Source organism: Siphateles boraxobius, unplaced genomic scaffold (assembly GCF_051911475.1).
Source record: "Siphateles boraxobius isolate OS27281-9 unplaced genomic scaffold, OSU_SipBor_1 66, whole genome shotgun sequence".
NCBI lineage: Eukaryota > Metazoa > Chordata > Actinopteri > Cypriniformes > Leuciscidae > Siphateles > Siphateles boraxobius.
The window spans coordinates 13,227,090-13,254,972 of NW_027509193.1; the positions used below are offsets into that span (position 1 = coordinate 13,227,090).

The 27,883-nt window shown below is 38.7% G+C and overlaps 1 protein-coding gene across 5 annotated transcripts in view; it reads right to left on the reverse strand.

Annotated features, from left to right (window-relative positions):
* Positions 1-27,883, reverse strand: part of cacnb1 (calcium channel, voltage-dependent, beta 1 subunit) — a 42,390-nt gene that overhangs the window by 12,257 nt on the left and 2,250 nt on the right. For 3 of the 5 annotated variants that reach the window (XM_077212402.1, XM_077212399.1, XM_077212398.1), the window contains 5 exons: positions 24,589-24,675; positions 6,350-6,469; positions 1,769-1,891; positions 1,055-1,191; positions 236-303 (listed from right to left, as the gene is read on the reverse strand). In XM_077212402.1, coding sequence (XP_077068517.1) covers positions 236-303; positions 1,055-1,191; positions 1,769-1,891; positions 6,350-6,469; positions 24,589-24,675 — 535 coding nt within the window. Of the gene's footprint in view, positions 1-235; positions 304-1,054; positions 1,192-1,768; positions 1,892-6,349; positions 6,470-12,954; positions 13,264-24,588; positions 24,676-27,883 lie in introns of those variants that run through there. The other 2 variants (XM_077212400.1, XM_077212401.1) reach the window with 2 other exon arrangements.

The following is a 27,883-nucleotide window of genomic DNA, read 5'->3' on the forward strand; positions in this document are numbered from 1 at the left end:
AAGAGAAAAGGAAGAAAGAAACACAACAGACTAGAAGAATGAGTGATAAGAGGGAAGAGAAGAGGGCAGAAGGGATCCTAACCGGACGTTCTACCTAAATGTCATTGTATTCAGTGTGAACCCAGTGTGAATGTAATGAGTCGATGTTCTGTGTGTGTGTGTTTAGAAGGACAGGGATGTCATATCTCCATCACAACAGAACCAAAAAACTCACAGCATTACTGTCTGATCATACCTGTTCCAGGTGGAGTGGGCCTCCGAGCACCTGTGGCAACATCCAGACTAGAGCTTCCACCGGACTTGCTGGTAAATAGATAGAGAGATCAACGGAAAGTAGTTAAAACATACGGTACCTGTCAAACGTTTGGAAACATTAGAATTTTTTTAATGTTTTTGAAAGAAGTCTCTTATGCTCACCAAGGCAGCATTTATGTAATCAAAAATATAGTAAAAACAGTAATATTGTGAAATATTATTACAGATTAAAATAACTGTTTTTCAATTTATATATATTTTAAAGTGTAATTTATTCCTGTGATGGTAAAGCTGTATTTTCAGCATCATTACTCCAATCTTCAGTGTCACATGATCCTTTTAGAAATCATTCTAATATGATGATTTTCTGCTCAAGAAACATTTCCTATTATTATTATTATTATTGTTTTTATCAATTGTTATCAACTGTTGTGTTGCTTAACATTTTTGTGGAAACAACGATACTATTCAAACATAATCAAATATATATATATATATTATATATATATATATATATATATATTCATATTTATGATTCGTTCATCAATAGAAAGTTGAAAAACAGCATTTATTTGAAATGGAAATCGTTTGTAACATTATAAATGTCTTTACTGTCAATTTTTAATAAATTTAATGCATCCTTGCTGAATAAAAGTATTCATTTTCTTTAAAAAAACACACATTCGATCGGTAGTGTAGCTAGTAATGCAAGAATAAGCCTGTTACACACAGCCCATATAAGCAGTATAACTGCAGCAGCACAGGCAGCAGATACAGGCTCACTGTGATTGGCTGTTACCTGGAGCTAAGGCGGTTTTGTCTCATTCTCTGTTCTTGTAATTGACGAGTGCTCTCAAGCTTCACTGGACTGGGGATAAACCCCACCTCACATCCTTCCTTCACCAAACGTCCGATCCACCAGTCATTATTATACTTCTGTTAACAGAAAAACACACAAACTTACAAAAATACACAAGTGAACACACAGCCTCTGAATTGGGTCTACGTTACAGATACAGTTCTGTCCATATCACTCTCAGAAGAAAAGGTTCTATAAAACCTTAAACGGTTCTGTAAAGCGCTTCACATATATAGAACATTTGAGGGGTTCACATCATGTAATGATTTTATGGATTTAGTAGTATTCTAAATACTACTTTTTTTCATTTTAATTACATTTTAGGAATTAAACGGCTCATAAACATACTTTATAAGTAGGAAAAATTTAAATAACCTGTTAAACATTAAAGTATTATTCCATAATTTAAGACAATTTCCCCTTAAATAGAACCTTTTTGGCATTTTCTTTAAAATGTATTCAAGAACACAAAAGTTCTATATTAAACCCTATTGAACCTTTTTTTCCAACAGTGTATAATTGCATATTAAAGGTGTTCTAAGCAATTTCAGATATTTTGATATTTCAGAAATTTGATGTCTATGATGTCTGTAATTTTATCAGTGGCAGTTAAATTGCTTACAACACCTTTAAAGGGAAATATGTCTGTCTGACCTCTTTGATGTGCAGGAAGTCTTTGGGTTCGAAAGAGATGGCCATACCCTGAACCGGCACATCATCATTAGGGCCTGGGTTATAGCCAACATTAGTCCTCACCGCAAACGCTACAGGCTTGGTCTTCAGAGAGAAAGTGGATGAGAGAGAGAAAGATAAATGGAGGTGACATAGAGAATTAAAACACAGAGTCAAACAATCCAGAGCGGAAGGAAGGACACAAGTCATGTGATTGGATTTACAGCTGACATATGGAAGTGATCAAATATACAGTGAAGAGGATGGAATAATACTGCAGATTAAAAAATAATTCACCCAGGTGTGTCTCCGTGACTGGGGTGGAAACTTATTGGTGTGGGACCACAAAAAAGCTTAAGTGTTATCAGTAACTAATTGCTTTTAAAGAAAGTGTGTATTTAAAAAATACTTTTAACAATAAAATCTGTGCTCTTTGAACGGAACAGGACTGGACAACTAGTCTGCCACATCATACAGTGCGAGAGAGCCACTGCACAAACACATGTTAACCATGTGTAGCAGGTTTTCATGTGTGGCTTCGGTAACTTACAGCAACAGAGATATGAGCGCTGTGTGTCATCTGAAGGTTTTAGATCCAGTCACTGTTCTCCACCAGCGCTGCTCTCGTCAGTTTTGTGTTCTACATGTGTCTCAAAAATGCTCCTCTCTCCACCCAGATATAAAATCTGCTGTCTGTTAATGAAGATTTGATGGATGAACTCACAACTCAATTGGACAGTGGAATTGTTGTGTCAAAAGTGATGAGACTTTTCAGTTTTATGGACGTTGGTATCTTTGATATTACTTTGGGTCACTGTCACTATGGTTACTGGTAAGAGAATTCGAATACGTTCTTGATTCCCATTGCTCATTCATACAAACTTCGAGTACAGTATTCGAGACACTTCTAAGTTGCTGAGTGAACGGGACATTTTGAGACTCACATCAGTAAGTAAATGCAGTGATCATTCCCAAAAACTGACAGTGTGAACGTAGCCTAAAAAAGACTATAGCAACTCCTACTTCATGCCGTATTTAAATTCAGTTAAAAAATGCCCCATTGACTTACATTACATTATACATATCATGGCCAAAAGAATTCGTGATAACGATATATCACGATTTCTTTAGAAATCTTGACTAAAAAGATAAATTAAATAAATAATGCTATAAGTCAAATTAATCTTTACTTGGTTCATATTGTGTTTTTTTCCTTTTCTCTTTTTTGAAGAATCACACCATTGCATACAAAAGGAACAATTACACTTAAAGCTCCAGTAGGTAACTTTTGTAAACAAATATTTGTTAAAACTGTCATTATGTCCTGACAGTAGAATATGAGACAGATAATCTGTGAAAAAAATCAAGCTCCTCTGGCTCCTCCCTGTGGGCCTATTGCTATTTGCAGAAATACACCGCTCCCGGGCAGAAACAACCAATCAGAGCCAGGAGGAATGTCTTAGCAGTGTCAATCACGCTCGTGTACGCACTGATCACCCCTCTCTTGCACAGCGCGAGCGCATACCGTCGTTCGTGATTCTCCTGTTCGAACTCGTTCATCCAAATGAACGAATCTTTTTTGGAGTCATTTCGTTCATTCAACATTTTGATTAACGAGTTCGAACAGGATCACGAACGTGCATCACAGAACAGAGCAAGGCGAGCATTTGGGCTCATAAAACGTAAAGTTTTTTATTTATTTTTGAAATGACCGATCGTTTCGCTAGATAAGACCCTTATTCATCGTCTGGTATCGTTTAAAGCCCTTTGAAGCTGCACTGAATCTGTCATTTGGTCCTTGAAACGTTTGTCCTATTGAAGTCCATTATATGGAGAAAAAGCCTGGAATGTTTTCATCAAAAACCTTCATTTCTTTTCGACTGAAGAAAGAAAAACACGGACATCTTGGATGACATGGGGGTGAGTAAATTATCAGCAAAAGTTTTTTTAAAAGTGAACTAATCCTTTAACGTTATCTTACTAGCTATTTATAACTTATAGAAAGAGTGGAACGTTATAAAGTTACATGTATTGCAAAATACATAATGATTTGTGGACCAAGTTTGTAGTCAAAGTATGGGCAGGCCATAGTCAATGTAAAGCATATTGTTGATGTTTCGTCCCTATTAGTGAATGTGCCATAACGGTTTATAATCCGCCGTCATCGGTGGCCCTGCTTACTAGCCTGCGCGCGTTCACGGCCGGCTCCGCTGTGGGGGGAGACCTGTAGCGCAGCAGAGAGCAAGGGGGGTGGACCTGTAAGTTGTGCTTGTTCAAATTTTCAGGCTAAGTCAACATTTTCTCAAAACTCCCTACTGCAGCTTTAATAGCAACCAGTTTTAAACAACTTCCTTCAGTGAACTGATGTGGCTTCATTTCACAGAATGAGGCAAAAATGTTATTATTTTATATTGTATGCATAAAGGCCATGTCAACTGGCATTGCATTTTAAATATACATTATCCTTAAAATAAAAAACCCAAGATGGCTTGAAGAACACAGATAAACCATAATATTGTCGCAATGGTGGGTTACTTAATTCTCTTCAAGTTTAATTAGTTCAAATGTCTTTATCTGCATTTTATTCAGCTACAGCTTGTGATATCTGGATGTCTTTGTCCATATTAGGGATTTCCTGGAAGTTTTATTACTCCTATGAGTCTCACTTGCTGACTTTCTGCGCGAGGGTGCCCTACGGCGTTGAGTATGAATAAAACACACATTACATGTGAGAGTTTAGTGCTCCATAATGCTCACATCACCCTATTTTGGGTCTCTAAAGATGTTTGAAGTAAACACATGATAATCTTGAAAACAGTTTTGCACTAAAAGCCCGAGGGATGTAAATATAAAAAACACAAGATCCCAGCTGTTAAAGGATTAGTTCACCTCAAAATGAAAATTTCCTAATAATTTACTCACCCCAATGCCATCCAAGATAGCCATGTCTTTCTTTCCTCAGTGGAAGAGAAAATAAGTTTTTTGAGGAAAACATTTCTGGATTTTTCTTCGAATAATGGACTTCAATGACAACCAGCGTTTTGAAGTCCAAATCAATGCAGTTTCAAAGGTCTTTGAAGTGCTTCAATGGACTGTGCACGATCGCAGCTGAGGAAGAGAGTCTTATCTAGCGAAACGCTAGGTCATTTAAAAAAAATATATATATATATATATAATTTTTAACTACAATTGTTTGGAGTGAGCTGATCTGCAACGCGCCGGGAACTACGTCATCACGTTGAAAGGTCACGCTCGCAAACGTTTAGGTTTTAAAAGATTTAAACACCCAGGATACGCACACGTAAGGACCATTTTAAACAATAATATGACACAAAGACATAAATATGTCATTCAACATACAATACAATTTGAACTATCCTCCTTCGCACGGTGACCTTTCAACATGATGACGTAGCTCCCGGTGCGTTGCAGATCAGCTCAATCCGAACAATAGTAGTTAAAAAGTATATATATATATATATATTTGAAAATGACCTATCGTTTCGCTAGATAAGACTCTCTTCCTCAGCTGCGATCGTGCACAGCATTTTCAAGCACTTCAAAGACCTTTGAAACTGCATTGATTTGGACTTCAAAACGCTGGTTGCCATTGAAGTCCATTATTCGAAGAAAAAGCCAGAAATCTTTTCATCAAAAAACTTATTTTCTCTTCCACTGAGGAAAGAAAGACATGGATATCTTGGATGGCATTGGGGTGAGTAAATTATTGGGAAATGTTCATTTTGAGGTGAACTAATCCTTTAACAGTTTAGGTTAATGTAACATGTCCCGTTTCAGGACTGGCAAAACAATTGCAACTTACTCCTTGTATAGCGGCCAAATCTGCAAGATTACACAGGCGGAGGTGGGTTAACAGGTTGGTGGGCGGCTTTGCCCTTTTTTTGCCATTTGCGCTCACATTTGCTCGGCAAGTCCTGCAGACTGGGGTGATTAACAAGTCATTTTCAAGGTATCCAAAAAACGTCCACATTAGCGAGCTAACTTTCTTGGAGTGCGGGGTAAAGTGTCTTTATTTTTGATGACATGATTTTATGAAGCAGTACTAGCTGCACACTGTGTCTGCTTGTGTTTTTTGACAGATGCCAAACAGCGTAAAGGTGCAATACCGACACCTACTGTACGTTGGGATGTCAACCAGATACTGGCGCTGGATTATTTGCATGTCATATTATCATATGTGTACTATTCAATTTAAATATTACGGTTATTGTCAATACTGTTACATAACAACACCCCTAATTTGCATATTGAATTGTGATGCAGAATGAACGCAGCTTAAACAAAAACTTAACTTTAACATATACTTTAACACTTTTTGTTGCCTTGTGCAGCAAGACCTGCAAGCACTAATATCTAAGTCAGGAAATTCAAATCTAGTTAATGATTAAGGTGTTTATGAGGTGTTGGGCCTCTCAAAAATATGTTTTTTCTACAATCAATCAAGTATATTATCATCACTCCGGGCAGAGTCAGAATAATAGACCCATGATATATGAAAAGAGAGAAACTGGAACAAGAAAGAAGATGAAAAAAATAAGACACCTTAGCCTTCTCGAGGGTGGCAAGAGCTTGTCTATCGGCTTCTTTCCTGAGAGCCTCAGGGTCCTCCTCCAAAGACACGTCAGAGTCTGAAGGACGACTGGTGTAGGAGTCTGCTGAGCCCTGCCAGAGAACAGAGAGAGGCAGTGAGAGCGAGGGTGAATCCGTGTTAACAGCCTTTGGCACAGTGTTTGAAAAAGCTCTTTTTTAATTAGTATTCCTTATCTAAAATCAAACACAGTAACAATTTTACATCTCTTCTTCTACCAGGCCAAAAGAGAAGTAGCATGAATGACCACATACAACAATGATTTATCGTACGATATGCAAACTATTTGTGAATGAAAAACAGGTTGAAGGAAAGGGCAGGAACAGTGTGGGAGGAAGTGAAAGAGAGCAGAAGGTACAGTACAAATTCGAGAATAGAGTTTCCAAGTATATGAGAGAAGGAAAACAGAAAGAATACTTTAATACTTAAAGCAGCTAAATCAAAGGAGATGAGCTTCCTATGATTCTTACAGTGTGTGTATGTGCAATGATGTAAACAAATATTTAAGACACTGGTGTTTTCTTATACATGTGCTCATATATCCCATTTGTATTTAAATTAACTGATTTAATTTGTTTTATTTTGTTGTATTGATAAGATCACATTAAAGTTATCATGGAAACTTTGTCTTCATGATATTCCTCATACATTTATGGTACTTTTCAAAATCTTTTTGCTTTTTAAATGTATAGATTTGTACTGTTACAAATAAAAATTATATAATATGAAAAATTTAATGAATCATTAAAAAAATACAATAATTTAAACAAGGAGTAATACGTTTATAAACTTCAATACTCTTCTTATATAAAATTATTAATAACCTTTAGCCTACACAAATTCCATCATGACCAACAATTTAGCAATCAATATTTTTGACTAAAATCTCAGTGAAGAACAATGACGTGATAAATGCTATAAAACACAATGAATGTATAATTTGAAATTATGATTTAAATGCATACACACTCCTGAAGGTTGTTAGTGAATACACTAAATAAACAAATTACACTGTAAAAAGCGTTACGAGAGTTTAAGTCCACAGGGCCAGTTGAAGAAACACGCATATGCCGGTATTAAGTTCATGAACATACTAAAAGCAGACACACACACAAATCGTCGTGGCATTGACTTTCACAGTACAGTACAGTTTCAGAACCTTTATATAAGACTCCCACTCCTCTTATCTCTTTTTTCCCCACTTTCCTCTCTTTTTTGTCTATGTTTCAGGTGTCGAGCAGACTCTTATTCGTGGGAGGAGTGGACGGGCGTGCGGACAGCTGCAAGAATGACTCATTGGATGGATGCGCTTGCGTGTACATGAGTGCATTAGGTTTGTCACATATTTGTGAGTATGTGTGTTTGTGCCTGTGAGTGTTTTAAATAGAAATGAGAATGTGTCAGTCTGACATATGCTATATGCAATGATGTTAAATTATTCATTGTGAAACAGAGGGTCAAAGGAACCCGGCGCACACACATTAACTATCACAGGCTTCACTAAGTAGCAACAGATTGCGCGTACACACACACACACACACACACACACACACACACACACACACACACACACACACACACACACACACACACACACACACACACACACACACACACACACACACACACACACACACACACACACACACACACACACACACACACACACACACACACACACCAGTAGGTAAACTTGACAAACACAAACGTTTATTTAGCCCCCAGTTCTAAATGGGGACATTCCTTAGACTTGTATTGTTTTTATAAACAGCTATAAATACAATAACCTAACTCACACCCTAACCCTATCAGAAAAGATGTTTACAATAAAAAAAGCTTATTTGAATATGGTTTAGTAGGTACACTCATACCAGAATGATTAAAAAAAAAGCCAGATACATTTTCAGTTTTGAAAAATAATAAGCTGACTTCACAGGCCTAACATTTTCCAAATGATATTTTCCACTAGTAGCTCGACTATTTCAATTCAGACCTTTTTTTCATCAGACCTCAACTTAAAATGGCAAGGCTAAAAGCAACAATTAATAAAAAATAAATAAAGCAAATCAAAATGTCACTTAAGTCTGATATCATATCTTCTTTAAGACTCCATTTTGACTACATAGACAGGAAATTCATTACACAATTAAAAGTTTATAATATTCTTTTTTTTTTACAGTCGCTAGGACACATTTCTCAATACTTAGGTCACTTTTTCAAAACTCTTCACACAGTGAGCACAACAGAAGTATATGTGGGCTAAACTGTGGATCATTTATCATTGCTTTGGCACAAAATGCATTCAATGACTACATCTTTCAAATTACATTAGTTGTTTTCTCACTTCGACACAACAACCACCAAAACTCTGTGTACTTACAGGCCAATTTGCACATGCTTACATACTGTTTTCAAAACTGTTAAACTTATGTTCAAAACCATAACATAATACAAAACTGAATATGACAGCAATTTGCTACATTTCTACAGTAATATTGTAATGAAATATATTTTGAATCTAAAAATGAAATGCTATAAAAACAATTGGACAATTGGACCAACCACAGCTGATTCCTATTGTATCTGTATCGGTGAATGGTGTTTACAAATTCTTGTATTTTGTAATTAGTCTGTGCAAAAAAAAAAAAAAGAAAAAGACATAAAATATATTGAAGCATACTGCATCATGTCTGATTCATTCCAGTAAAATATATTGCAGTGAATTCTAAACAGTAGAGAGGTGTGCTTGTTTTACAGAAGAAAACATTGTATAATGCTACCTGTTGTTAGTGTTTTTTAGGTCATTGTTTTGTGGGTGACAAAGTGTGTTTGTTGTCTGTCAACCTTTGCTAGTGTGATGGAAGAATATGTTGATTTGAGACATGTATGAAGTGATATGGTAGTTTTAGTGCATTTTGAAAGTGAAATGAACTGCTGTGCCGAGCTGAAAGTTGGTTTGGAGAACTATGTGAAGAGTTTAGAAAAAGTGACCTATGCTTTGAGAAATGTGTCCTAGCGACTGTAAAAAACTGTAAGATAATAATAAGAGAAAACAGCTTTTCAGGCACAGTACTGAGATATGGTAACTATAGCTAAAGGAAAACTTATGCAATTTCTATAGACTCATGTCGTTCTAAACCGTTAAAGCTTCATATCTTCTGTGGAACACTAAAGGAGATGTACATTCCTGGGCAAAATAAAATGGGCCAAGCCCAAAATGGCAAAACACTAAGCTTTTAATTGACTTAACCACAAATGAATGGTCAGGAAATTAGCCAAATTTAAGCAAATGCACTACTTAAAAAGCCATTGCTGTCTCAGAAAAACATCAGAGACAGAATGAAGTTTTAGGCAGAATATGGGAAGTTGTGTGGGGAGTGATGAATCACAATGAAGACGACACCGCTCCAGAGCCGTGTCTTCAAAAATCTGCTGAGAAATATGATGAAAAATGCATCTCCACCTCAGTGAAGTATGGAGGAAGAGACTGAGTCATTGTGTGGGGAGCCTTTTTAGCTGCTGGTATTAGTGAGCTACTTCACTGTGAAAACTCATTTAATGCTTTGCAGCACAGGAGAATATTGTCTTGCTTCCTAAAAATAAAAAGTTGTTATCTAAAGAGGAATGATCAGATCAACAAGACAATGCTCCGGCCCAAATTGCAAAGACAACCAAGAAATGGTCTGAGAACAAGTCCATCAGGCTCATGTTTGGCCTGGCCTCCAGATTTGAACCCTATAGTAAATATTTGGTCTCACATTAAACTCAAACGAACTGGGAGACATTTTTCAACTACTCGAAATGTTTGAAACCATCAACATTGAGTGGAACAACACTGACTCTTCATCCTGTAAAAGCTGTCTGCAAGTTGGGGAAGGCTATTCTGTGCCACGTTACAGTATTTGTGCAATTCTTGCTAATTTGTGATTGAAATGGTTAAGAGCATTATAAGACCACTAAATATTTTGCCCTTTTTTTTCAGAGTGTACACATTCCTCGCATCTTGATTTTGGGTGAACCAATCTTCATTTTAATTCCAATGTTTAAAGGCACAACTTCATCACAATTTAAATAATTTTCATTCATTCATTCACACAAGATGCTTTGTATGATCTCACACTGACTTTTAATTCTGGTATTTGCACCTCTGTCCTGTTTTGTGTAACTGTCAGCCATGTATGCGCTTGGCAGTTTTCAAGGTCGCTCCCAGGTCACCTCAGTAAAGGTTTACGACATCCATTCTCTTCAAACAGCACAGAGAAATTCACAGTAATATCCCAGGCTTAAATGTTAGGAAGTTGGCTCCATTGTAGTAGCAACGTATTAACAATAATATTAGCTTAGGCTCCGCTGAGCTTGTAAACAAAGTTGACATTTTCCGTCTTCCAGTGTGTAAAGTTCTCTAGGCCGTGTAGAAAGCAGCCCGCAAATACTGTACATCAACAACACTGTCAGACTCGCGCTAGTCATGACATCAGCGGCGACAAGACAGGAACATGGAGCGGGGAAAGAAACAAAAGACATGCCAGAAGATGACGGCTGACAGAGAGAGAAAAAAGCGAGAAATGGGACGAAATGAAAAGGAGTGTGTGGGAGAGGTGGAGAGGAAGGATTAGTACTAGCTCTGAAAACATTTTCTCCCACACAGACATTGTGGGATGATCAACTGTAACAACTAGGCCTCTCTATATGAAATGAACAATAAATCACTGGAAGATTTTTCTGATGTTTTTTCTTTTATAATGATTTCCCAGATTTTATAAGAAATATGATTTTGCTTAAAAAAGTAATGCTATTTATGCACATTAAGCTCTATCAGCAGCATTTGTAGCAAAAATGCAGATTAGTACATAAAATATTTCTCTCAAAAATCATGGTATACAGTACTTCCATGGAAGTATTCAAGAACAAGGAAAACATATTTAAATAAATAGGGTCCCTTTGCAAGTGTATCATTCTATCTGGGGGTTCATATATCATAGTGTTTGAAAATGTTCAATGCGTGAAAAGTGAAAGAGTCACAAATGCACGTCACGTCTAGAACTATGCAACAAAACCATTTGCTTCTGAATTAATTTGTTCCCAAAGCACTACATGGAACATATTGTGTATTATTTGTCCTTAGGACAGCTGAATTTTTCAGGGTATTCAGTGAACATAGCATGACAGACAATGGTGAGCAGAATTCACAAGCAGATAATATTATGAATACATTGACCCCAACAGCAAGGATTAAGATACTTCTAACATATGTTTGCTCATATAAACATTTGATGATACCATCCTCACAATCTACATTTACATGTATTAATTTAGCTGACGCTTTTATCCAAAGCGACTTACAATTGCTTTATTTCAGAGGTCGCACGCCTCTGGAGCAACTAGGAGTAAAGTGTCTTGCTCAGGGACACATTGGTGTCTCACAGTGGATTCGAACCCGGGTCTCTCACACCAAAGGCATGTGTCTTATCCACTGCGACATCACCACCCATCGCATCAATCTGATCCTAGACTGTCAGATCTCTTCAAGCCACCTAACCAATAAATCTTTATTATGCTATAATCTGACTGTCAAACCTAAAAAGACAAATTTAATGACAAATCACATTTAGATATATATGTTTATTATACAGATATAAATTTGACAAGCCAAATACCCTGCTGTTAGACTAAACCTGTTGATGAGACAAAAGATGACGACTTTTTTCTTTTTTACATTTTCTATGCATACTAAGCAAGCATACTATTTATTTTCAACATTTTCACTTTTCACTAACTAGCCTACTTAAAAATGAATTACTTTCAAACAATAAATTAATTTTAAACTAAACAAATCTCCAATCTCCAGTCAGCAGTCTTCAAATTCAAACATCCCATCAAACAACACAAATTTACTGAGCCACATGAGATTCAGTCAAGCTTTAGTCACTGTGAACCTGATTTTTCTCAAATACAGAGCAATTCTCCCTTCAGCATTTCACCTGCTTTTTTACATCACATCACAGCACTTTAGCATTGCAAAAGCACACAACAAGGCTCTGATAGTGATTTGACTGAACGTTGTCTGAAAAAGCACCTGCGTAGAAATGTTTTCACCCTTATTTATTGTTCTGCCTCCCCAAAAATCTCCTTTAAAATTATCATTGGTGAAACATAATTAATCACACCTGATGCAGTTCGTTAATGAATCGATGAAAGTCGGTATATGGTTTTGTTAAATAATCACGCTCCATGGGTGTAAAGACCAGACAGAACCCCAGGCTAAGGGCCTTGTGACAGGGCAGCCAGCACCAGCAAGGTCTCTGAGCAGTGCTGGAGGTCTAATTTAAACCCAGCAGGCCTAAGCAGCTGCCCAGCCCAAAATGGAATCAGACAGCAACACGAGAGAGAGAGAGAGAGAGAGACAGAGAGAGAGAAAATAAAAGGAGAGAGAGGTAGAGAGAAGGTGCAAATAAGACTTATTGCAAAGATCCATGTGTCCGAGGCAGTTTTTTTACGTAGTCGTTAGTAAACCTAATTAACCCCCACATAAACTCACACGTTTCCAGGTGTTTCTTACCATTGCGGGCCTTTGAATCCGTGCGTTGGTCTCCATGGCACTCGCTCCTTGCAACGGTAACACAGAGTCACACCCCAAGATCCGAGTGCACACCGAACACGATGTGTGTGTGTAACACAAGGGTATATTAACTTGTGTGTAGCTGTGATGGGTGTGTGTTTCAAAAGTTAGGCAGAGGACTATACGTGTGTGTCAGAGAGTGACCAATTGCTCTGCTAACCTCAACACCCCCTCCTGGCTTATTCTGACACACACAAATACACACACACACAGTTGAAACCTGTACTCAGTTTCTAAGTTGAAAGGGGTAAAACGAGAGAGAGAGAGAGAGAGAGAGAGAGAGAGAGAGAGAGAGAGAGAGAGAGAGAGAGAGAGAGAGAGGGGGAGATTTGGGGTTGGGGGTGGGGGGTCAAATTGCAGGACTTGTGCTACACTTGCAGACTGAGGGGTTAAATTTAGCTGTGACAGGCAGGGGCAGATCTCTCTCACTCTCTCACTCAATCTCTTCCGTGTTTAGCTCCGGTATGGAATGGAGTGGAGCGTGCCAGAAAGAGTGGGAATGTAAACGTCAGCCCAGCAGAAAGAAAAAAAGAAAGAAAGAAAGAAAGAAAGAAAGAGCAAGGAGGGATTTGTGAGAGACCCTCTTTAACAATTCTCTACATGACAGAAGGGCACCTGACTCATTGTGTCTGTTACCGGTAGATCCCACACATCCGTTTATTCAGTCACTCCACCTGAGGTTGAATAACTCAAGTAGAACAGCTTCATTTAGAAATCTAATTGCATGTGAATTTAAAATCACCTGCATGTGACCTTAGTGATAGACTGATATATATTGGTAAGGCAGATAAACCTGCCAGTATTTGAACATTTTGAGGTTATTGGACAATAACTGTGCCTGTCCGGCCAATTAATGAACAGGTTGTTTGTCCTTGTGTCATTTCCAAAATCAACTGACAGGCAGGTGAGTCATTGGCTAATGGACAATTTCTGTTTTCAAAAGTTTGTGCTTAATTTAAAAAAAGAAGTAGTTTAGTTTCAGCATATACACTACGGGTCATACGTCTGGGGTTAGTCTTTTTTTTTTGTGGAAAAAAAAAATCTCACAATTCACCAAGGATGCATTTAAAACAGTAAAAATAGTAATCTTGAAATTTTATTTTTGTTTTTTTCACATATACTTTGAAATGTAATTTATACTTCTCAAGAAACATTTCTAATTATTATCAGAGTTGTGCTGCTTAATATTTTTGTTGACACAGTGATTCATTTTTTTCAGGAAACAAACTATATTAACTTTTTATGCAAAAAAATGCATTGTTTTTGCTAAAGCATTCTGTCTATTGTTGTGAGTTCGAAATCAGATCAAATTGTAATTACAATTAATGCAGAAATCTATGGTAAATCCACATTACATATCCACATTTCCTGCAACACGTGTACCATTTATTGTAATCTACCTGTAAGCTGGACAAACACTTGCATGTCACTTTGGATTTAAGTATCTGCTCAATAAATCAATACAAATGTCAACACCTGTAAATAGAATCAAAACTAAATAATAATAATATCAATTTAAAAAAAGCTAAATAAAGAGATACAATATAAACTTTGACTTTTGGAGTCCCAGACATTGGCATATATGCTGGCATCCACAAGTGGTATCTGTTTGTTAAGACGACCTTTGACCCTCAGGAACAGCCACTCACCCATCATCACCTCACTATAACCTGTTTGTCACCACTCATCATCTTTGCCATGTTCTCTCTCCTTTTTTAACTCATTTTGAACTCAACTGCACCTTTATAGCCCATTTGTAACACTTCTTTTTCTGTGGAAATGAATGTTTATGCCATTATTAAAAATTCCATATAATAAGGAGTATGTTTTGACACACATACACACAGAAAAACTTGAAATGAAATGAAAACACTTAAAACTTTTTCTCCAGTCCAAAAAACATTTACTGACACAAAGCTAAACAGAATACTACTTTATGTGTATACACTATATAGCCTACCGCTACATAACAAAAAAAAAAAGTAAGTTATACAAATGATAAACATTTAAAATTGTAGCATTCTACATTGTTATACAAGGAGCTCATTCCATTTAGAGTTGCACAGATATCAAATTTCTGGCCAAAATGATAAGCCGATAAATATATTCATGGCTAATAATTGATAAATGGCTCATATTAAAATTCTACACTTTTTTTTGTGTAAATAAATGAATAAATAAAAAACTAAAATCAATTGTTTTAAATGCTACAGGGGATAATGCTATAAGACATAAAAGCTAAATATTGAGATACAACATACATTTTGACATATACAGAGAACAGTTGGTAATAAAAATTAAATATGACAACAAAGACAAAACAACAAAAAACTTGGACCTCTGGAAAAATATATAATACAAAATGCATAATATAGACCTTTTAACCTATTTGAAGACACACAAATATAAACCCTCCTCATCCTGCATGCTTGGTTTTTTAATCTAGCAATAAAACCATAGAGATAAATATGAAATACCACTCTAGACAAAACAGATGTAACCCAGACAAACAAACACAGTAAACAACTCATGCAAACACATGTACTGAAGCGGCTAGCACGCAGCAGCTTTTGTGTGGCATCAGGTGTGACCGACCGTGGCATAAAGGGAAATGCAAGGGGATGTTCTGTTGTGCAGCTGCCATTTGAAGCCATGATCAAACACACCAGCCAGTCCTCAGAGAGCCAAGAAGCACTCAACCTCAGTTCTGATCTAATGGCACCCAAACTAATGGGAAAATTAGAAAGTGATCCATCAAGAGAGCCCATTGGGATACAGGATCAATTATTCAGGGGCCTCATCCTAAGAAACACTGGCTTAAAAGCCACACCCATTACAACGATACAATCATATGTGTGTGTGTGTGTCTGTGTGTCTGTGTGTGTGTGTGTGTCTGACAGTGGGACTGATATATGACCCCGGCTGTTTGCGACCACACATTTTTGTCAGAAATCAACACATCGGCCTATTCGCTTCCACACACACACACACACACACACACACACACACACACACACACACACACACACACACACACACACACACACACACACACACACACACACACCTATATACACAAGCACAATAATCCATTTGCCTCCTCCTCTTCCGACAGTGCAGCATGCTGCGGGGAGATTCGGGACCCTGTCACCATGGAAACCTGGCCAGTATAAGAGCACAACCACGTATGTGTGTGTGTGTGTGTGTGTGTGTGTGTGTACTTGTTCATATGCGTATACGCGTGGGTGTGTATGAGACCAAGGCCTACACAGGTTTTCATACCTTCTGCTGCCAAAGAGGGGGCAGACACACACAGAAACGTACTATATGGTCATAAATATTCATAAATCTTCTAAGAGCATTCTATGGTAGAAGGAAAATCTTTAAAATAACACTAAACATCTTTGAAGTTACAAAAGTTCCAGAGCACAAAGATGTTTATGGACAGCTATATGTGAGAATAGGTGTGAGTGTTAGGGGGGGTTAGAAAATAGAAGAATAGTGTAGCAATGTTCAGGGAAGAAGGAGGCGGGAACCAGCGAACAATCAAAATAAACTTTATTTAAAATAAAACAAACAAACTAAAATACCGCCAGCAGCCCCTCGCGGACGACTGCTGGCTTACCCAAAATAAAACATAACGGCCAGCAGCCCCTCGCGGACGACTGCTGGCTAAAATAAAACACAAATACAAAAACCAGAACAACTAAAATCAGGCCTGTTCCTCTCTCGATCATTAATGTCGTCGCTCCCCCTTTATGCTTCCGCTCCTCCGTGAGAGATGCGAGACCGGTGTGCTATACAGGTGTTGCTCATTAGCAATCGCACCACCGGCCTCGCGCCGTTCTCTCACGTCCCTCGGCCGTCCTGTTCGCCACATACCCCCATCGCCCCTCACAGGCCGGGGGGCACCCACGAGCCTGTGCCTACTCCCCCCCGGCGGCGGCGATCCCTGGGGGGTATGGACCGACAAGCCGAGGGAAACGGAGACGGAAGCATGAGGAGCGACAGATCGAGAGAGGGGAGAGAGAGAAAAAAAAAAAAAAACTTGGTCCGGTTCCCACAACGCGCTGCCATCATGGTCCTCCACCAGCTGGGCGATCTCCTCCGCGGTGCCTGGCGGTGACGCTGGGTAGCCCTCGGTGGACGGCTCGACACTCCTCCGCCGCCCGGTGGACGGCGACGGCTCCTTGGGATCTAGGGCAGACGGCAGGAGTCCCCCGCTCCCTGCTCCTCCCCTTTGCTGGTGGACGGCAGCAGGCTCCGGCCCACGGCGAGCGGCGGCGACTCCCCCGCTCCCTCCCGGACGGCAGCCGCCCCTCCAACTCCCAGGCGGCCGGCAGCGAGCTCGGCCGTCCCCCCGGCAACTCACTCCAGCGCACCGCCTCGAGCGTCCATGGCCGCGAGTCCCCCGCTCCCTGCTCCTCCCCTGCCCGGCGGATGGCAGCAGGCTCCGGCCCACGGCGAGCGGCGGCGACTCGCGCACCCGCTCGATGGCACCGCGGATTCCCCACAGCGGCAAGGACTCTCTGACAGCGCGTTCCTCCCTCTTCCCGGGTTTCGGCACCAGTGTAGAAATGTTCAGGGAAGAAGGAGGCGGGAACCGGCGAACAATCAAAATAAACTTTATTTAAAATAAAACAAACAAACTAAAATACCGCCAGCAGCCCCTCGCGGACGACTGCTGGCTTACCCAAAATAAAACATAACGGCCAGCAGCCCCTCGCGGACGACTGCTGGCTAAAATAAAACACAAATACAAAAACCAGAACAACTAAAATCAGGCCTGTTCCTCTCTCGATCATTAATGTCGTCGCTCCCCCTTTATGCTTCCGCTCCTCCGTGAGAGATGCGAGACCGGTGTGCTATACAGGTGTTGCTCATTAGCAATCGCACCACCGGCCTCGCGCCGTTCTCTCACGTCCCTCGGCCGTCCTGTTCGCCACAAATAGAATGCTAGCTAAAATGATTAACTTACTAAAAAACAACCAATCTACTATTTTTTGGTTATACAAATGATAAACATTTAAAATTGTAACATGCTACATTGTTTTCACAGGACATCATTACATTTAGCACCGTATTAAAATTCTGTACAAAATAATAAGCTGATAACTATTTTCATAGCGGATTAATGCAGGCCCGTCGGCCAGATGACACAACGTGCCCCCAGAGAATGTCTAATAAGGGGAGAAGTTTCACTGGCAGTAAACTTCCGGGTTCTGAACTGGTTGCAGTTCCACTCTGGCTCCATATGAGAGCGCTCACAGGACGCGTGCAGAATGAATGGAGGTCTATGGAGATATAACCCTAAAAATCCACTTTTCTCAGGATATAATTTTTTGTCTAGCAATTTGAATGTTGTATTCGAAAGGAGATGCAAAGAAATTACAGATTACTGGGTGTTAGATTTTTTAGAGTCACTTATTTGCTTTAAAAAAGTCTTTTTAAATGGCAATGACGTTATACACATCTTACGACCAGAGAACTGCTTTACGGCAATCCTTCAGTCACTTTGGTGCTTTCGCGATCCGCACTATCTTTTCTCTCGTGGCATCGACAACACCGCTGACACAGTTAAAAACACGTGCTAGAAGAGTTTTTGTTTTGTTGTTTTAAAAGACCACGCCGAAAATACTTCGGATTCCACGATGCCATCAAGCGGTATCTCTGGACGTAATCAGTCCTTCACTGACCAATCAAAGGCCATTAGCAGAATGCTAGCGTGTTATGGGCAACCACAACTCAACCTGTAAGAAATCTATGGGACATAAGTACTTGTTCATTCAACTTTGGACCTATAAAACCCATGTTGAATTTGCAAAATCTACATTCAAATCTGAGAGTTCTCCAGGACAATCGGGTGAAAGAGACAAATTTAGCCGTCTAGCCCCATAGACTCCCATTCATTTTGCACTCGGATGATCGCCCCCAAGTGGAACTCTAGTGGAACTACAACCAAAATTCGGTACAATAGGGTTTAATAGGGAGTGGCCAGGCTTTCCTTAGACGGCTTTGGTGCCCCCCTAATCGCATAGTCATTCTTATTATAGAACTTATTAAAGAAAGCAAAAAAACTTAATTCTGTGGATTTGAACATTCTATTCCATAATGAAACATCTTCAGCAGCATTTAGCTCACAGGAACAATAATCTCTACAATGAAATAGAATCAAAGAAAAATTAGTTGAATTTAAGGCTAGGGAAGGTTTACCTTCCCCTGGCCACAGACTTATCGGGGCGGTTACCGGACAGAGATTAAACCTAATCCTAGACTAAAATGGCCCTTTAAACCAGATTAACAGAAATCTGCTTTCTCTGTCATGGCTTTAAATAGTCCTAGATTTAGTTTAGTCCAGAGTTTAATAAACTGATTTCCTACCAGGAGGCAGGTTTAACTTCAGATTAAAATTGTGTTTCAAAGAAGACACATGTATTAGGCCCTGGTTATTTCAGGCCCTGGTTATTTCTAGGCTCGATTACTGCAATGCTCTTCTGGCTGGACTTCCATTATGTGTTACTAAACCTCTACAAATGATCCAGAATGCTGCAGCCCGCCTTGTCTTCAACGAGCCCAAAAGGGCTCACGTCACTCCTCTGTTCATCTCACTGCATTGGCTACCACTCGCTGCTTGCATAAAATTCAAAGCTTTGACGCTTGCTTACAGATCGACCACAGGCTCAGCTCCGTCCTACTCTCACTCCCTACTACAAGTCTACATCCCTACCAGAAGCCTACGATCGGCCAAGGAGCGACGGCTCGTGGTGCCATCAGAGCGAGGCACTAAATCACTCTCCAGAACATTCTCATTCACGGTTCCATGCTGGTGGAATGATCTACCCACCCTCATCCGTAATGCAGAATCCCTGACAGCATTCAAAAGACAACTGAAAACTCATCTCTTTTTAATCCTTCCTTCCCTTTTAAATCTTCCCTTGTCTGGCTTTTGCTACTCTGAGCAATGCCTGAACTTTGTATTTTGAGCACTTCTTGCGTTGTTCTTGCCTCTTCACGATGACTCGCTTGCTGTAGTCCTCAGTTGTAAGTTGCTTTGGATAAAAGCGTCAGCTAAATGACTAAATGTAAATGTATTACTAGTGTATATATATATATATATATATATATATAGTTGTGGTCAGAATTAATGGCACCCCTGGTAAATATGATAAAAATGGCTGTAAAAAATGTATTTGCATTGTTTATCCTTTTGATCTTTCATTAAAAAAGTGCAAAAATCTACCCTTTCATTGAAGTAAAAGAATTGAAAGTGGGGGGGAAATCACATTATGAAATAAATGTTTTTCTCCAAAACACGTTGACCACAATTATTGGCACCCCCTTTTTTAGCACACCAGTGTGACTACGAACATGAAATTGTCCAGCTATGACTTCTTGTTTCACAGGAGTTTAAATATGAGGAAACACAAAGGCCAAATTCCCTTAAAGGGACATTGTGTAGGAATTTCTCCCATCTAGCGGTGAAATTGTATTTTGCATTCAAACGTGCTCTCCAGCGCCTCGCTTTTTTAAATGCGTGTTGCATCTACGGTAGCTGTTATGTACCAAAAAGCTATGACAGGATGTCTTCTAATAGCACTTCGCCGAGTTTTCCTTCGGGTGAACAGGTTTGTTATTTCAAACAAACTGCAACTTGACACAACGAACAAACGAATGCTACAGTATGAATAATAACAGTGCAATGCAGCCTTTTAAACTTGCGGGGGCAGTGACAAGCGCCTCTCACTGCTCTGCTCCTCCGTTTCTGCTGCTTTCACTTACGTGACACTGGCTCTGAACGAAAACGCATTCTGGAAACGCTTTGGCCTAGTACTTTTTGTCCCTCTCTGCTATTATAGTTTTTCAAGATGGTGGAACGACATGGAAGCCTACGTGGACCTACCCGTCACATGTATATAAAGATAATAAATTCTTCATTTACGAGGATCAGTCAGTTATTGGCAGAGGTATTTTTACATCATTGAGGACATATTTATGAATACAAATATTGATTTTAGATAATAAAATACCTAAAAAACTACACAGTCTCTTTAATCATCCATCACAATGAGTAAAACAAAAAAAAATAGTTCTGATGTGCATCAAAAGATTGTTGAGCAGCACAAAATAGAAAGTGGCTGTAAGAAAATAGCTAAAGAATTGAAAATCCCCATTTTGACAATCAGGACAATAATTAAGAAGTTCCAATTAACTAAAAATGTTACGAATCTGCCAGGAAGAGGACGTGTGTCTATATTGTCTTAATGCACGGTGAGGAGGAAAGTTTGAGGCCAAAGACTCTCCAAGTATCAGAGATGGAGAATTGCAGAGATTACTTGGGTCTTGGGGGTCAGAAAGCCGAAAAACAAACAGCACCTCACTACATGTTGTTAGGGAGGCTTTCAAGAAAAATCTCCTCGCTCATCCAAAAATAAACTCCAGTATATTCAGTTGTCAGACATGACTGGAACTTCAAAATGGACCTGGTTTTATGGTTAGATGAAACAAAAAAGGGCTTTTTGGCAGCAAACCAACATGCTGTGTTTGGTGCATACGGGGATAAAAAGTACCCCATGCCTACGGTTAAATATACTGCTGGATCTTATATGTTGCGGGCCTATTTTTTTTGCTGGAGGTCCTGAACATCTTGTTCAGATACATGGTATTATGGAATCTAGCAAATACCAACAGATAAAAAAATCAAAACCTGACTGCCTCTGCTAGAAATCTTATAATGGGCCGTGGTTCTATCTGCCATCAGGACAACGTTCCAAAACAAACATCAAAATCAACACACAAAAATGTGTCACTGCACAAAATGAAGCTTCTGCCATGACAGTCCCAGTCCCGCAAACTGAACCATATAGAAAATGAGTGGGCTGAACTGAAGAGAAGAAGTGCCAACATGAACTTGTGCATATTAGGCTATCGGTATAATAATCATCCTGGCTCCGTGTCTGAGTGAGTAATTTACTCTCTTACCTTTGTTCTTTGATTAACATTAGTGACACTTTAAGACCAACCGCTGCTGACAGAGACGCGATCTGACACTCGTCCCATTTTCTCACAAATCTCTTCGTTAATTTAAGACTTTATTTAAATCATTTAATACTGCTCTTAGGAGGACACTCGACAAAACGGACATTTTGGCATAATATGTGTGTGTTATGGTTTGTTCAAGCCCAAAAGAGAACTCGATACGAACTCGCGTCTTTTCTATGGGTCGCGCGTGTGTGTGTGTAATTGGCAGGACTTATCCACCTTTTTCCGGGTTAGCGAATTTATCCATGAGAGGTGCGATAGAATTTAAGATGTTAAAGCAAGTAGTATTGCAAATACTTGGATGTTCATCAGCATCTAAGTGACATGTGGAAAGGTGTTTCCTAAATAGTACTTAATTGTACATACTTGGAGGAAAATTCATCACCTGAACAATCAGAGTACGAGTACAGCGTAAAGAATGAGTACAGCGTGGCGGTGGAGAATGTACATCAGTAGTTCCATCAAATGGCACAGAAAACAATATGGGCAGATGGTCAGATAAGCCAGCCTCACCAATTTTGATGTTCAACACTGATAGACCACGAGATAAAATCAAGTCCAAAGTATGTCCCTGAACATGAGTTGGTCCAGACACCCATGTCTAAGGCTAAAAAAGTCTTTTGAAAGAGGCTTAGAGTCACAGCACACATGGATATTAAAGTCCCCAAAAATTATAGTCCCCCATAACTAGTGACAATTTGAACCATAAATTCTGCAAATCCATTGATAAAATCCTTATTAAAGCTTTAAAAAATGTTGTTTTTGTTTTTTCACCGCGGTGTCGCGAAACCGGTGTTGCGACTGAACACCGTGTAACACCGGTAACAGGACTACCGTAGCAAGCCTAGTGTTTGGTATGTCTATGTTGACGTTAGTGTAGTAGAGTAAATGTGTGTTACCTGTGGAGAGAGAGAACTTGAGAGACGTGAGTTTGTGCAGTCATTTATTAGTCTAATAATAAATGCTTTAAACTGCTCTTTGCTTTGCGTCTCCTTTTATGTTGCTGAACCCTTATGAAACGAGCATTTTTAACAACAGGGGTTTAACAACACGAAAATGCATATTTTGTGTTTTGGTGTTGTTTTAATGTAGAACTTGGTCTATTTCAGTTATATTATGCTAAATAAATATGGGTTGTTATTGTTTTGGTTAACGTCTGTTTCTCAGATCATAAAAAAGTGTGCCCCCTATAAAAAACAAAATGCCCCCTATATAAATGGCTCATATGCAGTTGTATTCTGCACATTGGTGGTGGTTGAGGAGATTCCCCAGTTCCATGTTAAGTGCTTTGAGTGCAGAGAAAGGCACTATATAAATGTAACTTATTCTTATTAGGGGTCATGAAATTATTTTAGTATGTTCCTTAAGTTCCCCTTATAATGTCATTAAAGTTTTTTGCACCAAAAACAAATATGTGGAAGTAATTGAATGATTATTTTCAACCCTCATTCTGACCCTCTGTCTGCCTGAAATGATTCGTTTTTCAAGCAGGGGCTCCTTTAAGGCTTGTCAGTAAACGGCCACTGTTATGATTGGCTAACGTCATTGCATAGGAAAAAATATTGACGCGCCCTCGCTACTGTATGTGAGCAAGTGTTTGAAAAAAATTATCCATGTAAATATGTAATTTAGAGACAAAGTATTATCAAATACGTATTGTTTGCGCTGTAGCTGCTGTCAGATTACATACAGTTGGCTGCTTCATCTTTCAACAAAAGTTTCTTTGTGAACTCTCCATTACACTGTGCCTCAGTTACAAAACAATCTGCAGTCAAATGCTCTGAACAAACATAGAATCTGGGACACCAATAAAATAAACCATCCACTTGTTCCTGATGCTGGTATCCTTCTGAAATCTGTACAGAGACGCAAACGAGCTGTTCAAACTGGATGCGTCAAAGCAAACGTTCTTTTGTCCTGTTGAATGGGCATCTGTATACTGTATCTATTGTAGAGCATGAAAAATGGATATTCATTTTGAGATTTGCTAATGATTACATTTAACAAAGCCCAATAAATTAATAATTAATACATTTGTGTTCTCAGAAATTTACTTCAAGGGAGCGCTAAATGACGGCAAAGGTAATAAAAAGGGGAAATTTGGCATTAATTGACATAACAATGTACGTAATGCACAATGCAAAGAAGTAAGGGTAGTATGACTGGTAGTGTACTATTCCAAATATACGTGTGCTGCTCATGTATCTAAACAAAATATTTGTTTGTTCCAATATTAAAAATGGCATCCTTCAGGATTGAAGACCAGAAATCTTCCTGTAAAAAGGAGAAGAACTGCAAAAACACCCACAGACCAACAGCACAAACTACAGGTCAAAGCCTTTGACCTCAGACTGCACAGGAAGGCTTGGTATAATAAAGACTGCAACAACTATATGCAGCTATAATGTAGCTGTTTTAAAATGAATGCTGTGAACCTGATTACATGGTGTATGATGGTTTAAAAGGGGAATTATACCTTATGATGACTCAAGAGTGAAAGTGTCAAGGCATTTCATAAAGAACTGGCCGTCTTACCTGTCGGACGAAGCTGTTGGAGGTTGTGTCTGAGGAGGTGCTGCCATCTGAGCGTTTGAAACGGCTCTTCCTCTTTGCACACTTCCCCTGAAAGAGGGAACATTAGAGAGAGAAAGAGAGAGAGAGAGAGAGAGAGAGAGAGAGAGAGAGAGAGAGAGAGAGAGAGAGAGAGAGGAATTAAATGAAATTAGAAGTAATGGACACTTTTTTGTATGCATGCCCACTCACACAAACACAAACTGTAGATTCCACATCCTGTCTCTGAGTCCAGATATGATTACGCATAATTACTTATGTCCTCCAGTGTTCTCTGGGAATCAGTAATCTGATTGGTCTTAACACTAGCCAATGGCCTGGCTGCCCTTAGCAGGGCCCTCTATGTGGCATTCATAGGCGCCAGACTCCGTTGCCATCGAGACCAGAAGGAGGCTATATTGGGTTTGGTGGCACTAAAAGACCTTGATAGCTTTCTGACACAAATGCTTGCAATAACAAAAGCACTTTAACACCAAAGAAAATGACAAATCTAAATTGGAAAGTTATTATACAGGGTTCACACACGCTGTCATAATTCCTTCAATCTTTTCAAATATACAAATATGAGCTCTTTTTGTGGTTTAAAAAATAAAATCTCTGTAGTCAGCTCTACAAGGTAGGGGTGTAACAATATATCGTGTCACAATATATCGCAATACAAAAATACAACATTGTGCATATGTAATGTGTATAGTTCACCCAAAATAAAAATGACTGTGAGAAAAAAATGTCATGTCAGTTCTACATTAAACTACTACATATAATGTTGAATATAATGAATAATAATGCAATTGGGGAATATTTGTGGGTCCTCCTGATAATGTCTTATGTTACCAGTAAAAAAGTGGCTTTAAGTGGTCAAAAATAACTTAATAACCAATAACAAAATAATGGTTTTCAACTTAAGAATCATGAATATTTTTTTTATTCTGGTGTCACCATTGTCCTGTGCATTGGGTTACCAGCACTAAGTTCAAGCCTATTCATTTCCGCCCCAATGTAATACCAAATTCACCATTTTAATCAACAGAAATTTTTTTGTTAACCTGGCTTTTACCATATGTCTTGAAGTATCAGAATAATATTATATTGTGAATTCAGTATTGTGATATCAAATCATGACATGAGGGTATCGTTACTATACTATACTATAGCACCCCTACTATAAGGTCTTATGCAAACTAGTGCAAAGTCTGACACATTTGCTCAGTAGTTGATTCTGGGAACAACAAAGAAAAAAAAAAGCAAGCCTCAACAATGGTTTTCAGCATTGGTTACTCTAACTACACAATATTATGATTAAAGACACAGACTAATTGCAAGCTTACTAGAAACTTTTGCATAAATCAAATCACAATGCCTTATCTTTACCAATATTGGTAAACATCCCAAGAACTTGCCTCTAGCCTATCTGTGCAGATTAAATAACATAACATTAATTTAAAACCAAACAGAAGGACAGAACCCCACTGTCTGCATTTCTGCTGCGCACTATAAAAGGCTCATTAATAGTCTTTGAAAGTCGGGAAAAAAAGCATAATTTAGCACTGCCTTTACAAGTTACTAATACTAGACAATCTAAAAACTTATTTAGCACCATAGATCATGATTTTCAATATTATTAAAGACAAAATAAAAACAAAGGTTTACCCAATCCTGGTCTTGGTGTGCAAAAACCACCTGCTTTGCTTCACTCAAGTAAAGGAATGATTGTTATTAAGCTAAAAGAAAAGAAAATATAAATATTAGATTAAAGACGCGCTGTGATGAAAATCAAGTTTTTAATGTTATTTCTATGTCTATGTGGTGTTTTTAATATGCTTTAAGACAAACCATGTGCAAATCGACTGTGTTTCTTGGGTCACAAACTACCTTGTAGCCACACATGTCAATGTGCCGGGTGGCTTTAGCATATCATTAACTATGACCGCGCTAAAGCAGAGGTGTCTCAAGAGGGGCCAGGTTATCCTGCTATATTTTTCTGTTGATATGAAAAATCAGGTAAATTTAGCAATTTAGCAGGTGAATTATGTATATGATGGTAATAATGATGTTATGATGAACTATACATTTTGAGTTGTTCAAACCGTTTCTGGATGCTGACTGCCAGAAGGCAGCTGTCTGAGGTGGTTGACGGGAAAATGGTTTGTGTAACATTAGCAGCACATTGTTAGCTGTTGATAATAGTCAAGCAAACACCTAATCATATTAATTACCGTTATATGCCCGACGTTGTAAAGAGCGATACCATTGTGCAGCGTTTACTACAGTAAGTTGACCGAGTGGATCAGGTAGTCTGAGCTGGCGTGAGTGGAGGCGGGGCTAATTAGCATATTCATGGTTCCGTGCATACTAAATGAAGCAAGGGTAGTTACTTTAAAGCTATTTTAAAGGTCCTTGCACACTGAGTCCAAAATTCTCGTCCAAAAATTTCGCACATTCGACCTCACGTTGTGTCAATCACGTTTACACACACTTCCTCCAAACTTTCGTCCGTCATCAAAAAATTCGGATCAGGTTCAATTCTCTGCGTTTTTCATATCTGTAGCAAGCATTTTGAGAGGTGTTTTGACAATTCAGAGCCACCAAATGACGAATTCGAAAAAAGGCATATGAAATTTTTGACTGCAGGAACCTTTAAGGCATGAAGACATTTTTTTTCACTGGAAAAAAAAGGTTTATTATGTTTATAATAGTTTTAAGGGATAAAATGATTGAGGGGGGCTTTTACAACTTAATCTGTCCTGTATGAATAGATTCTAGGATTAAACAATAATTTCAGTTTTTAGTTTCAGTAATTTTAGACCTATTTATTTAAGTTTTATTTCACATTTTTAAGTTTAAGTTTTACATGTAATATCTATATTTGATTTTATTTCAGTCTTGTTTCAATTATTGTAATAGTTTTAACAATAGCAATGCTGAAAATAACCTCATTGCATTTTTGATACCACTTGTACCTTTAAGGCCAATTCACAACACACAGAAAAACGGCAACAAACAGCACGTTTGTTTGGTTTTGTCGGATCAGTGTGTTACCTCTGTCGGTGTCTGTTGGCGATGGTCGGGTTTGTTTTCCCCCGACTGAAAATGTTCAAACAGCGTTTGTCGGTGTTGGGGCAGTGTGAACATGACAGTTATTTTTCATTAAATTCTGGAATCCAACTGCCAACTTGTTTGTTGGCGTTTATCTGTGCGGTGTGAATTGGGCTTACTAATCACAGTATCCAAAGACCAAGCAGGATATCTGAGAGCAATG